The sequence below is a fragment of the Centruroides sculpturatus genome, unplaced genomic scaffold (genome assembly GCF_000671375.1).
Source record: "Centruroides sculpturatus isolate CEXI.00-Female unplaced genomic scaffold, Cexi_2.0 scaffold345, whole genome shotgun sequence".
NCBI classification, from domain to species: domain Eukaryota; kingdom Metazoa; phylum Arthropoda; class Arachnida; order Scorpiones; family Buthidae; genus Centruroides; species Centruroides sculpturatus.
The window spans coordinates 515,226-529,736 of NW_019384515.1; the positions used below are offsets into that span (position 1 = coordinate 515,226).

Consider the following 14,511-nt stretch of genomic DNA (forward strand, 5'->3'; position numbering starts at 1 on the left):
TATCCAATAAATGATGATAGCTTCCAATGAAGTAAGAATATTTCTCAGATTTTTGAAAAGAATAATTTTATTAAACCATAAATCCATCATATCTCTATAATCTATATGACCTTTATAAGTTAAGGTAACCAACTACTTTTTGAAGATCAATCTGAGAAATTGTTCCCTCTCTAATGTCCAAGTATTTTAGAGAGTCAGTCACATTCATCTTCAGGTGTTTCTCTTTGATTGCAATTCCTGGTTTTCGAACACATGCCTGAGGAATTCTACATTCTATGTCCCTACCATAACTTCCTCAGGCATGTGTTCAGAAACTAAAACTTGGAGTCAAGAAATCATTGAAGATGAATGAAAATATTTGGACATTAGAGAGAGAACAGTTTCTCAGATTGATCTCCAAAAACAATGATCTAAGCTAACTATTTGTAAATCTGAAAATAAAATATTTTTATGTAGGTCTATTCTGGAGATGAAATGTTAAACATCAAAATTTAATCAAAATTATATAAAATCAAACGTTTTGTTAAATATTCATTTTATTGTAGATGTCAATTATTCACTTAATACAATTAACACCTTTTCTCTTCAGCAATTTATTGTTTCAACACTTAATGTTTTCTGACATATTTAATGCTCTTCTTCAGGTAAGCATAAATGGAATCACATAACTGTATGTATGTTCGTTTTTTTGGAATTTGAGTTATGTGATTCTCTTTATGATTGTCTGAAGATGCCCATTAAATACATCTGAAAACATTAGCATTGAAAGTAATGAATTACTGGAGATAAAAGGTATGAAGTGTGCTAATTCAATGAAATCCAGTTAGAATCTATGTGGCAAATTATTCACATACAATTCATCAAAACATGGTTCTACAAAAAATTGATATATATATATTATTTTGTGAGAGACTATATTAGTATTGTGAATATCTTTCAGAATTTGAAGATAAGACAATAAGAACAATGACTTCATTTATTTAAAATGCGAGTAAAAAGTATACTAGATCTACTAATATTAGATAAACTTTTAAAATATTTTCCTATTCATTATTTGAATGAGGAAAATTGTTACTATAACAAAGAATTTTTCAAGGTTTTTAAAAATTTTTTTAAATATNTGTATTTAAATAGAAGAAAAGAAAACTGAGTTTACTCTGTTTTGTGCAGAAACTATAAAATGTTTAGCAATTGATTTTTGTAAAATGTCAATTCTGACTATTAGAATGTTAATGAAAAAACAAATACAGTATAGTATTTTTGTTTTCTTTCCATTTCTTAAAATGGGGAGAAAGAAGAAGAAACAGAAGATAAATTCATTACTTGAAAAACCATATAACATGATGTAAAACTGCATTAAAAAAAATTAGAATTTTTAAACTGAAAAATATTTTCTTGTTTCTTGAAATAAGGTAACATTTTGGCATTAACTCTAAGCCAAATTTTTACAAATTTTTACAAATTTTTAAGGTCAAATTTTTACATTGAAAACAATATAGAACTTAATCATTAATGATTATATTTAATATTTCTAATCAAAGAAACATCAATTTTAAACTAATTGATAAAACATAACATAATTTCTACATTTCTTAAAAACTCTCAAATATAGATCTTTTACTCATCAATTTCTCAGGCATTAATAAGAATGTATATACATTCTTATTAAGAGTTCACATTTAATTTGATGTATTAATGCCTGAGAAATTAATGAGTAAAAGATCTATATATCAGACTAATTACTGCACTTTTAACAGTGGGATTTTTTAGAAGAACACTTAACATTTTTGACCTGGTTAAGTCAATGATGTCAAAAGTGGAGTCCACTTTTGACTTTTGACATCTGAGAATGACCTACACTTTTGCCTTTGATGCCTGAAGATGACCCATTAACTAGAGTCAGAAATGTTAGCATTCTTCTAAAAATCCCACTGTTAAAGGTGCAATAATTAGTCCAACTAAGTTATCACAGTAGCTAGTATATCATCTTCATGAATGTAGATATTTGATTTTCTGCAAATGACAAGAAATTTAAGATTAATATTTTTGCACCTTAGCACAAATCTATATTGCATGACTCCATTTAACAAAATATTAAATAAACAAATACTAGTAATCAATCAAGGAGTCCAGAAAAATTTTATTTGATAAAATGTCTTTCAGGACTCCCATCTTCAGATCAAATCAAACAGATGAAAAAAAAAAAGTGTTATAGAACTACTTTTCAAATTTAAAAACCTATCAATTTGAGTCAATACAACATTTCTGACATAATATCATGAGAAATACCAAATAAATCTGTAGAGACTTATGTACTGCACACTGTATAAATTAAAACAGACTAATCATCAAAAAGGCAAACAAAATTGTTTGTCAATTACATAAAGTTACAAAAGTAACAAATAACAGAAACTATTCTCCTCTTCAAAAGCATGTAAAGAATCAAAAACATCATAGAATGTGTCTTTAACCTTCTTTATACCGATTTTATATCAGAACCCTTCATTTGAAAATGAGTTTGAGTGTACTGCAATCTATGAAAATATTTTTAATATTAATATTTTTTGCTTATGAATTAAAATCATCAAAAACACTAGACACATTATCTGGAAAATTAGATAAAAAATCTAGCAAGGGTAACAAGCTAATGACACAGTTCATTTTATATGAAATAAACTGTCATTGGCTTGTTTACTTAGTATGCCATTTAGATACATCTCAAGTCATAGCATAAAGACTTCAGAATAAGGTCACTGTCATCCCACCTCCAGAAAAAAAGCTGGTTAGCAGAGTAAGAGTTTGAAATGTTAATTATTTGTATTTTTCTTCGGGTAGGTCTTTTTCCTAATCAGATTATAATAAGTTGTAGGTTTTTAAACTTTGTATTTTCTAAATAATTAGCAATTGAGTCTTTGTAATTTTGATTGTAATTTGTAAAACACTAATTATAGAAAGTCTGTTACTGACATCGTTACTTTTAATAAAGACTCTGGTGGAAGATATATACTTGCAATTCATTTTGTATCTGAAGAAAATAAGTAACAAAATAAAACTGGACAATAAACTGGATGTATATAATCAAAAGTCAGCATATAAAATAATCTTGCAAAACATTAAACTCTTTATTCAAAAAACAAAATGTTTTCAATCACTTTTAGTGATTTTTTTGTCAATACAACATATCAGGTTTACATAAATTCTGTTCTTTGTCATTAATAGAACTAGAGAGACACAAAATACCTTATGTACTTTTGCAGCAAATTTCTCTTTAATCAAACTAAATCAATTAATATCAATAAGCAATTTGTAATTAATTTAAAAATCATCAGCTACTCCTTAAGAAAGCCCAACATGTAAAACTTTTGAATTATTTAAAAATTCTTCTGTTTCTTTAGTTCATATCAGTTCTATTTTCAGACTTGCTAAATTCTGAAAATATTTATCATTACATAAATTTCTGACTTTTTTGATATTAAGGTTTTCAATGTTACAGATCATGTTATAAATGTCATAAAATGTTGAATATAAATATGCTAAAATATGTAAAACTTTATATATTCTAAAATATGGAATTCAAATTTCCTCTGCATTCAATACAACTACTGTTCCGTCTTCTGTTGACTTAATTATAGTAATTCTTAAATAAAAAAACAAATTTTAATCTTAATATTAAAATTAATACTAAAACAAGTTTTAGCTACAGTTTTCTAAAATTATAGATTCTCCAGAAAAAAATATCAATTCCTTATAACATTATTTACATTTAAAGACTGTTTTTATCTTACTATCCATATTTTATTTATTCGATTTAGGTTCCTTCCCATTCCTTCTGATAAAGAGATAAAGTCTTTCATCTTAACTAGTATAATTTCATGTATTATGCAATGATGTATTACTTTCTAAATAATTATTATTCTTTCATTTAATCTTTTCTTTGTAAATCTATAGCTTTTCAAACATTCTTTATATTTAAGCACCAAATAAATACACAATTTAGTTATATTTGTAGTAAAGATGACAGTTAAATTTTTTGCATGGAACAATATTTAAAGTTTAATTGTCACTAAAAATATGTTTTCATGTATGTAACTGATAATTTAATTTTAGAAATACTTATTTTCCCAAGGTTAATGAAATTATTCTGTAATAGAAAATTTTTTTTTTAATTAAAAAACATTAAAAAAAATAATCTCAAAAATTTGAGTATTTACTATTAATTTGTAATTTAAAATCATTAATTTCTATATATAACATTTAACTATTTTATAATTGAAAATTTAAATTTAAATAATTAAAATTTCATTTATAATGACTGAAATTAGATTTTATGAATATTTGAAAAAGTTAACATTTACACAAATATCATAGATAATTAATGTTTCACTTTGTTAATGTAGCTAAGAGATTGATGATTTCATCAAACATCTAAACCATTACAAACAAGAGATTATCACTATCTAAATATTATTCAATATAAAGAACTGTTTTTTAATTGAAATTTCAAGTTTACATGATTAATATTTGAAATATCAGTATTAAATAAACATTTATACATTCCAATTTGGATATCAGATTCTCTGATTAAGATTTGATAATTTACAATTACTGCAAATCATTTTCATACAATTTATAGACAGGTTTTATACTATGAATACAATATAGGCAAAATAATATCTACACTGTGTATAATATTAAATCCTTTATTTACCTTAATATTAACAAATATGCATTAATATCTCCTAAATATCTTTCCTATAAAAGGTTTATGTAATTATAAGATGACCCAGAAGGTATTAGTGGCCTGGATAGACCCTTAAGCAAATTACATTATTGGCATGATTGGCACAATTGCTTTAAAGACTCAAGCATATAGGAGAATAAAGTGAATGTGAAAAAGTCTAGTGCCTAATATCAACACCATGGTTTTAAAAAACAAAATTACATTATGTTAAAGTAAAGGGAGAAAAAAAAATGTACAAGAGACACCATTTGTTTGGGCACCAGAGTAGTTTGCTCCTCCCTCTGGACATCTCTCATTTCAGACAAACTAGGTGAAACATTTATAAAACTAAAGGCTATTGATAAAAAAAAATTTAAATCTGCCTATAGAAACAGATTTTATTCAGTATTCACTTATTGCACATTTAAAAAATATTCTGTATATGATCACAGAATATAGCTTACATATTCAATATGAGCATTTTAAATACAGTATCTAATTCAACTTCTCAAACTGGGTTTATATAGTGCTTATTTATAGTCTCTAATCATTACTTAAAATTAACCATGGAAATTACATAGAACAATTATGTATCTTGACAACTGAAATCTTTTTTTTTTTCTTTTTCTTTTAAAACAATTACAAAATCATTCTTCTACAAAAATATATATGATACAAAATATAGGCATAAAAATCATATAACTTACAAAAATCTAATATATGTTCAATATAAGATTACATTGAACCTTATATTTTTATACTAGACCTATTGTTGAAATAAATCTCAAATAAATAAATAAATTTAAAAATCTCTAAAATCCAGCAATATATTTATTTATTTATTTAATAAATGAATGTATTGTTGGGTAGGATTTAAAGTTTTTTGATCTTTTATACATGACTAATCTGTAATTTAAATGTTAAAAATTTTAACATCTAATTAAATTTTAAAAAAATAAATAATTATATGAAAATATTTTAGTTCAACAAATAAAGCAAATAAGCAATACAAAATAATACATTTATTTCTTTTGAAGTAAAATATACATATTTTTATCCATTATTATAACAAAAATTTTGCATTCTTGTTACAAAATAATAATTTTTGAAGACAACTTATTTATTTCTAAGTTGTTTAAATTGACAACCCAATACTAATTTTTTAACATAGAGAAAAATAAGTTTGCTTAAATGTTATCTAATTATTATCAATAAACTAAAGAGATATGTCATAAGTCATAGGGAGAAAAAAATAAACTCAACCTTTTATAAAATGAATTTTAAACATAAATCAAACAAAATTAAGTTGAAAAAATTTTAAAATATAGATTAATTGATATTAATAAATTTATAAAGATGTGTTAATATTCTTTACATCAACAGTGATTCCTAAACTTTTTGATTAACTAGTCAAATTGCACATATGTCATAAGTATGTGGGACACAAATATTTTATATATTCCATGTGTACAAAAAATAGGCCTATTTCTATGATTTATAAGTGATGTGTCAAATATGTATGTGAGCCAGATTAATGTGTGCCTCAGAACAGATTTAGCCCAAAGCAATAGTTTTGGACACCACTACTTTAGATGATTTGTAAGCAATACACATTTAAGCAATATAAAACTGTATTTTCTTATTCATTTTTCTTAATATTCTGACAATATTTAATAATATTACACAAAGTATTTTTAATAAAGCATATTTTGATTCAAAGTCTCCTTTTGCTCATTTTTAAAATGTGAAATGTTACCCTACATTTCTTTGATACTAAATAAAAATGCTTTTATAAAAACAATAAAATATTCTCTGAACAAACATAAAACTGATAATTAAGAATTTTTAAAAAATAAATTAGTGAATATTCAAATGATAATGAATAAATTTAAGAATAAAATATATATATATTTATTATAAAAATGTATCATCATACAGTATATTTTATAAGAAAGTAAAACACTGTTTATAACTAAATTTGCATATGTGTGAATTTATTTAAAAAGTATTAAGATATTTATTATTTGCATATGTGATTGTTTCATTGATCTGCTTATTAAGTGATGATACGGTTATGACGTGTTATTAAACATAATATAGATCAACGTATTATACGAATTTTTCATGAAATACGTATAATATGTTACCTAGATTATAATTAAACGTTATAATTAATATTATCTACGAACAAAATTTGATCTAATAAGTGAGTTAATCATTATATATCAAGGGCAATTTATAGATTACTCCACGTGCGTACGTTTTTGTATTAAATTCATTAAAAAAATTGATATGAATGAACTGATCTTATATGTATACTAAAATTTCTACTTCCTACATTTAACATACTCAAAATATTTCTAAGGATAATAACTCCTACATAATAATTATAAAATTTAACAACTGGGACATTGATCTTAACACTTTAATACACTGAACCTGCATTGGAGAATTTTACGATGGCATCATATAAAATTTTATATACTGTTCATTAAATATGTTTAAAATAAATAATAATCATTTAAATTATTTCGCGAATCGACGTGATTATCATTCAAAAGGAAACATACTTATATGTAAGACCTTCTCCACTGCCAAAAAGCTGAGCACTTGTCAAACCATCTTCGATAATTAGTTCCCGATTACACTGAACATCTGCCATTTTAAAATATGATTTATGAAATTATTATATCGAACAAAATTCTTAACAAAGTCAACACAGAAGCGGTGGATAATCACGTTGAACCTTCTCCTTTTTATATATCAAACTCCACGTGATACTTTTCGCGGGAGTGACGTCAAAGAATCACGTGACAGAAACCGTTGTTACTGGATCACGTGACGAGTATATCTACCAACTTATTCCAGTCGATATTTTATAATAAATTAAATCATTTAAAATATTTTTACAAATAAATAATTCTTTATTGATCTACCAAATTAGATCAGCGCATTAAATAAAACCAAATCAATAAAACAAATATCGTTATTTTATTCATAGTAAAACGTAAGAATATTTTATAAATACAATAAAATCACATATTTTCTTTATTTTTCTTTATTATTCTATATATTAGGAAAAGATCTAGTAACGTAAATTTTATCTAAGTCGATAAATAATATCTATATAGTGAAGCAACATCAATAGATACGGCAGAAATCGGAAGATAAACCGCTCAAAATGCAGCAACATCAATAGATAAAACACCCAAGGTTACAATTTTGAAACGTATAATAACGTCTGAACCGTCTGAATTTTACAGATTATGTCTATTAATTAATAAATAGTTTATATCACAACTTTTTATCTTAGAATTTCACATAAAACTATCTTATTTCATGGCACAACATTTTGCATATTCTTTCTAACAAACAGCTCTTCTTATCACATCCAAAGATGGACAAGAAAACTGAGATATTTATCGCTAATACTTATTATCTCATTTAAAACTTATCTCTCAATTCATTCCATAAATTAATGGTTTAAATTGCAAAATTTCTAAAGGTTTTTTTGCCTTTTTTTATGCTTTGTGGAATTGGATATGGCTCCTATTTGGAAATTATTGCTGTAATTTCATATTATGTAGAAAATTAAGGAGAAAAATTTATATATCAACAGAAAATTCATCAATATCTTAAAATTAAATTCTTAAATTTTTAAAATGATTATTTGGATTTATCTTGAAGATACATTTTTACAAAGAATGCAGAAAATTAATTCGAATGTGTAAGATTTAATGATTTCTAGAATGTGTATATTATAAATTAATGATTAAATTTACATTATTAACAAATTATTCTTATTTTTAATTATTAAAATATATTTTTTCTATTCTTTTTTTAAGATTGACAGTTAATTGACTATAGCATCTTATACTTGTGCCATCCTTACTAACATTGGATCTAATATATTAATAGAATAAACGGTTTAAGTTTGAATCAGATAAAATTATAAATGGCAAACAATTGTTATTTTTAACAGATCATAAAATAAATGTAGTTTAATATTTGAAAAACAATTATTACAAAAGCATCAATAATACGAGCTTAGCCGGATTGAATTGAACGACAAATAAGAATTGTAAAAGAACTTTTCTTTTACATTGTTATATGAAATTATTATATAGTTACTGAGGTTTTCATTAACCATTTTAATTAAATTGTTATCAATTATCGTTCGCAAGATTTCGCCGATGAAAAGTTATTTACTTTATCGCGTAATGTAGAATCTCTAGATGCAAAGGAATAAAGGAAAAAACAAGTTTCCTATCAGTTTATTTTCACAAGTAAGATATGAATTCTATGAGACAGTCAAGGACAAATGATTTATCAAATATATAAGCAAATATGAAATATAAAACTTAGATCTACTTTTAAATAAATATAATTTTAATAAACTTCGGAAATAAATAAGTTTCTTTAATTTCCTTAAAACGTCTTTATTTTTCTATTAAATATACAAATAAATAACATCTAAAACTGTGATCTAATAAGTAATTGTATGGAATTATTAATGTACTTAATTTAAGATTAAAATAGACGTTTTAGTATTAAATTAAGATGTAATTTTAAATATTAATTATGAGAAAGATTAAATATTTATGCAAAAATTTGTTTAAAATGCATTTTAATTATTCGATCAAATTTTTAAGTGCTTTACAGTTTAACATGTTTATAATCACGACAATGATGATATATTATATACAATAAGAATAAGAATATATATGTACAGTAAAAACTGTATAAACAGCAATTATACCGAATATTTTTTCCGGTTTGGCCGATTTTCGTTTTGAACAGGTTTTACTGTAATATATAAAATATATATTTTAAAAATTATTATTAATCTTCACAACCTTAGCTGTTTTAACCTTAGAAAAATCTCTATTTATTAAAACATATCATTTTATTTTTCATAATCAGTAATTTATCAACCTTTATGGTTATGAATATGATTATGAATATGGTTATGAATATGATTATGAAATATGATTATGAATATGGTTTATCTTGATAATTACTTCACAATTATCTCTGATATAAAGTTTTTAAATCTCTATTATTATCTAAAGTTATATCTTCAACATCTAGAACAAAATACATATTATGAAATCGCTAAGATATTAAATTAGTTTTTAACATTACGATAAAGTCGAAATGCAGATTTAACTTGCAACAGATCACTAATACCGTTATCAGAGAATGTTATCAATATAATATATTCCTATGATAAGTAGTATAGTAGGACCGTAGTAAGTCTCTAGGGACTATAAACCGTGACTAATCAGAAGCGAGTATTTGAATAATGTCTTATCCAACAGGCTCAAATATAAATTCGGACTTCAAACCGTGGCACTATATAACCTGGCCAATCAGAAGGGTTAATTTAAATCGTGTGATATGACGCCATACCCAGCAGTAAAGTCACTAGATATAACAGGCCACATGGAGTTATAATAGGGCCTATCTAACTGGGGAGCAGTGCTCCGTTACTACTAGCGGTACACTTGAAGCCGGAATTGGCTTCACTGTAGAACAAACCGCTATATTGTGAGGGGAATAAAGTTTGTTTTGCTTTTGAACTCGACGTTGGTAAAGAGAAGGCAAAGGTAAAGAATAACGCAAAAACGGTAAAGAAAACATTCAGTTAGGTTTATATATCATAGGTAGTACAGCCGCATTTTCTATATGTTTCATTTTGTATTTCGTACTCCCGACTTCTGGGAAAAGCTTTAATCTCACTTTTCTCAATTTGTATTTACAATTTAGTCACTTTCGATTACATTTTTTTTGACGCAGAACAGAGAGTACTACACGATTGTAACAAAACACTGTATAATATTTAAATTTTGTGAATACGTCTTCATAAATTTTGACTTGATTGCACAACAGTAAAATGTACTTATTTGCAATTACTTTATTGACAAAATCATTACATAACTGAATTTTGAATATAATTACTAAAAAATTCAAAGTTAGTATGTGCAGAATTTGCATTTTCTTCTTTTTTTACCTTTAACATATACAGTACTTTGGAAAAACTTTAATTAAAATCACGAAACATCAGTGGTATGCCGTGACATTTGATGATAAGGAAGCTGTGTTTCTATAAGAAGCCGACTTCTAGGGGCAATCAGTTAATTCTTTCTTTAAATGTATTTTTAATAGATTATTTATCTGACGTACTTAATAAATAAACAAGTTCAATATAATTACCTCTGTTATTAGATCCAATATATTCCATATGCCCTCTAAATGCCAATTCTTGCTTCGATAAAAACATATAACATCTATTTATTTAGATATAATATATCTATTAACCGTAACTATCTCGTTATAATTTTCAATATTTATTTTCTATTATTTACTAATGTTAAATTCTATTCCACTTCGATTTCCAAATTGCTTCAAATACGAAAGAATCGACGATTTTTCGTGTCTTTTGCCAGCTAAATTGTCAAAGCCATTCTTATTCCACACACTAATTTCATTTGAAAATAGTAGGCGAGCCAACAAAACAATTTTTGAACTTTTATGCATTTACAGAGCCATTTTATCGTGAAAATGTCGAACAATTTTTTTTATTGAAGTGTTTATATTTAACTTAGGCATTGGTCTTGGTCTTTCTCTTTTAATAATGTTTTCTTTTTCATTATATCAATATGATCTCGAGCCAAAACTTTTTTAAAATAAATTTTCAATATCGCAATAACATTCCGAATCGTTAGCCACGATATAAGGGCTAAAATTAAAAATAAAATTATAAAAACTTGGTGAAATAAAATGTGTGGTGGATATACAATTATACATACCTGGTACAAAATATTTGATTGTATGAATATAATTTTGTGAAGAAACGTACATAAAAATAACATAAAATATTCTTTACTCTTTAAATCTTAACCACTTAGTCAAATAGCTCCCTACGAGTAGAATCAGAGATGGTGAATCCTGCTAGGTGTGCGGTGTGTACATGCACGAGGGCTGCCAAGTCCCGAGGGTGCCGATACCGGTTAATTTCAAATGCCTCTTTTGTCGCATCACTAATATACCTCAAAAGACGCGCCAGGGCTCTTGTAAATTTTAAACGTTTCTCACCATAGCTGTAAAAGTCTAAATATGTTAAATTTAATAGATTGTCCGTCGTTTATATTCTAACTAATTCGTTTTACGACCAGGTGTCGTCCACGGAAATTTCCAAAATTTACAACTTTTCGGTCACTCTCGTTGAACTGAAAAAATTTCTGTCTTTATTACATCTAATATTTCGAAGAGATCAGTCCCCACTGTACTCGGCTATAGATTGGTTCGGTTAAGCTTTTGTTTAATTAAGTAAAATTTCGGTTCTTTCGTCAGGGTTTTGTTTATGTCCTCAATTCCCTAATCGCTTAATTATTTAACTTCTTAAGTAGAAATAAGTCGAAATCAGTTACTTTGTACTCGAATATTTGTAGTCTCGGGAAAAAATGGAAAGACAAATTTTTATGACAAACGGATACATAAATCGTAAATGTAAGGAAAATAAACTCTGGAACTTTTTCTGTACCTCGTGCATATCTCTCATTCATTAAATTCAGTTGTAAATGACGCTGTCGAATTTTTAACATTATACAAGAATTGCACACGTTTTTTTCTACATCCGCTTAGAGGTGGGATATACGAAATCGTAATATCACTGGTTTAACATTGAAATCCGCGAGTAATANTACTCGTGATTCGCGTAATTGGGCGAGGGCGGCCAAATATCTAGCGGGCGGGCGGCAAACAGCCCGGAACCGGTCCTGGATAGAAGTGGATGCGTTATACGTGTAGCAGCCACCCAAGGTTCTAGGTTTCCACCGGCTAAACCGGGTGAGGTTGGTGATCTGTAAAGCGCGTGCGCGAATCTGGCTTTTTGGATGCTGACAATAAAGCGTTTCCACTCCGCTACTCCGCCAGTAATATTCGAATACACAATAGCGATCTTATTTTTTTTCACGCGTAGTATGGAAATTTGTAATAAGATACGTAATGCGGTTATAATAAAATATTGTGCGATTATTTTCATATAATTAAAATTAATATGTATTTATTTGTTAGAAAATACAAGGGAAGCGGCGCATCCACCGCTTCTAATGACGGCACGCCAATGCGAAACATCACCAGCATTAAAATCTAATAATTTTGCTACATTAAAATTACCACGATTTGAACGCTTATTTGATTTTTACATGAAAAAAGATAAAGTTTAAGACATTTTTACTATTCTGGCAGCGACTACAGCGGTTAGGCTAGATATTTACTGATCAAAAATACTTGGTTATTGTAACTCAATTACATAATAAATATCACAATGAACATTATTGATTGAGTGCAATAGATAAATGCGGTTGGACATAGAGACATACAGGCACTGTATGCTATCATGCGGCAGATTTTTGTACAGATTTTGCAAATGCCGCTTGTAGATGGCCAAAAATGGCGCTCGATAGAAGACAAATCTAGAGACCAAAGTGTAGAAACGTGCCTGAGAAACCCTAGCTATATGCGGCCGCGTATTATCTTGATGAAAGATGGCTGTCTGCAGCCCTGCTAAGAAAGTCAAATTGAGGCCTTTCTCAATTTCCAAGAATTTCCTGAACGTAACACTTTGCCGCCAATCCGTATCACTAAGAGTGGCCAATCGTTATACGAGAGGGTTCTCTAAACCAGCACGCCAGTAGTGAGAGAAATGTGCCACCCAACAATGGGTCTAAAGGCGGGATCGAAGCGCTTACCGGGAGTCCTCTGTACTCTTAACACGATGACCGTCCGTTGCCAAACAGAACCTGGATTCGTCGCTAAAGATAAAGACTATGTGCTGCCAGTTCGTAGAAGACCACGTTTCTCTGTCATGGCACTACGTCAAACGAAGCCGATGTTGTTAGGGTGCTGATGGTACGGGAAAAACAGGTTCTGTAGTAAGGCTTCCATCAGTCTCTGGATAGTGGACAAAGACGCCGTCACAGTTGTTCCAGTGGCGTACAAATTAATTGCAATTAATTTGTAATTACTTTTTTGCAAAATATATATTTATATACAGTGTAAAAAGTGTTTTTATTTTGTAATATAAAATTTTCTATAAAGTATTTGTGTCCTGTGTATATTGTTTCTTTTTAGAATAATAATGCAGTAATAAAAATAAAACTTTTCAGAAAACAAAATTTTATTTAAAAATATATGAAATTTTTATTTTAACATTAAACAAAAAATTCTGAATTATTGCATCTTTTTCACAAAACCTTGAACATTTCTGGTATTTACATAGTTGTACAGGCACATCTGAAGTTAAAAAATGAGCATTATCATCATCATGAAATAATGCTATACCTTGTAGTGCAATATTGTGAAGAACTATAATATGCACTGCATTCTGCAAATTATAGTGTAGTCCAACAGAAAAGCATAGTAAATTTTTCATAAACCATATTGTGTTACAACAGGATTTCTGTTTTATTTGTTTGGTGAAATAAAACTGCCAAATTTCGTGTATTTTTCATCTAAAAAATTATGGTCAGTTACAATATTTTCTGCATTACAAACATGTTAGGTTAAGTCAGCCCAAAAACAGGATTTACAATTACTCCATTCATCCCTACAACTTTTATTTAGGAATATTTTATTACTTAACTTTTATGGAGAATTACTTGTTTCAAAAAGTAACTTGTTTTCATTATTATTTGTTTAAATAAAATAAAATTGTTTATAAAATTTAAAAAATAAAAATTTCTTCAAATTGCAACATACATGCTTTATGCACTTACATAGCTATT

General features: G+C 27.1%; 1 protein-coding gene across 1 annotated transcript in view; it reads right to left on the bottom strand.

The window, feature by feature from the left end:
* The window catches only part of LOC111622535 (inosine-5'-monophosphate dehydrogenase 1a-like), a 28,115-nt gene extending 20,617 nt beyond the window's left edge, over positions 1-7,498 (bottom strand). The window contains 1 exon segment of the mRNA XM_023364938.1: positions 7,291-7,498. Within this exon segment, the coding sequence (XP_023220706.1) occupies positions 7,291-7,382 (92 nt within the window). The 5' untranslated portion in view covers positions 7,383-7,498.
* Positions 7,499-14,511: the final 7,013 nt, after the last annotated feature.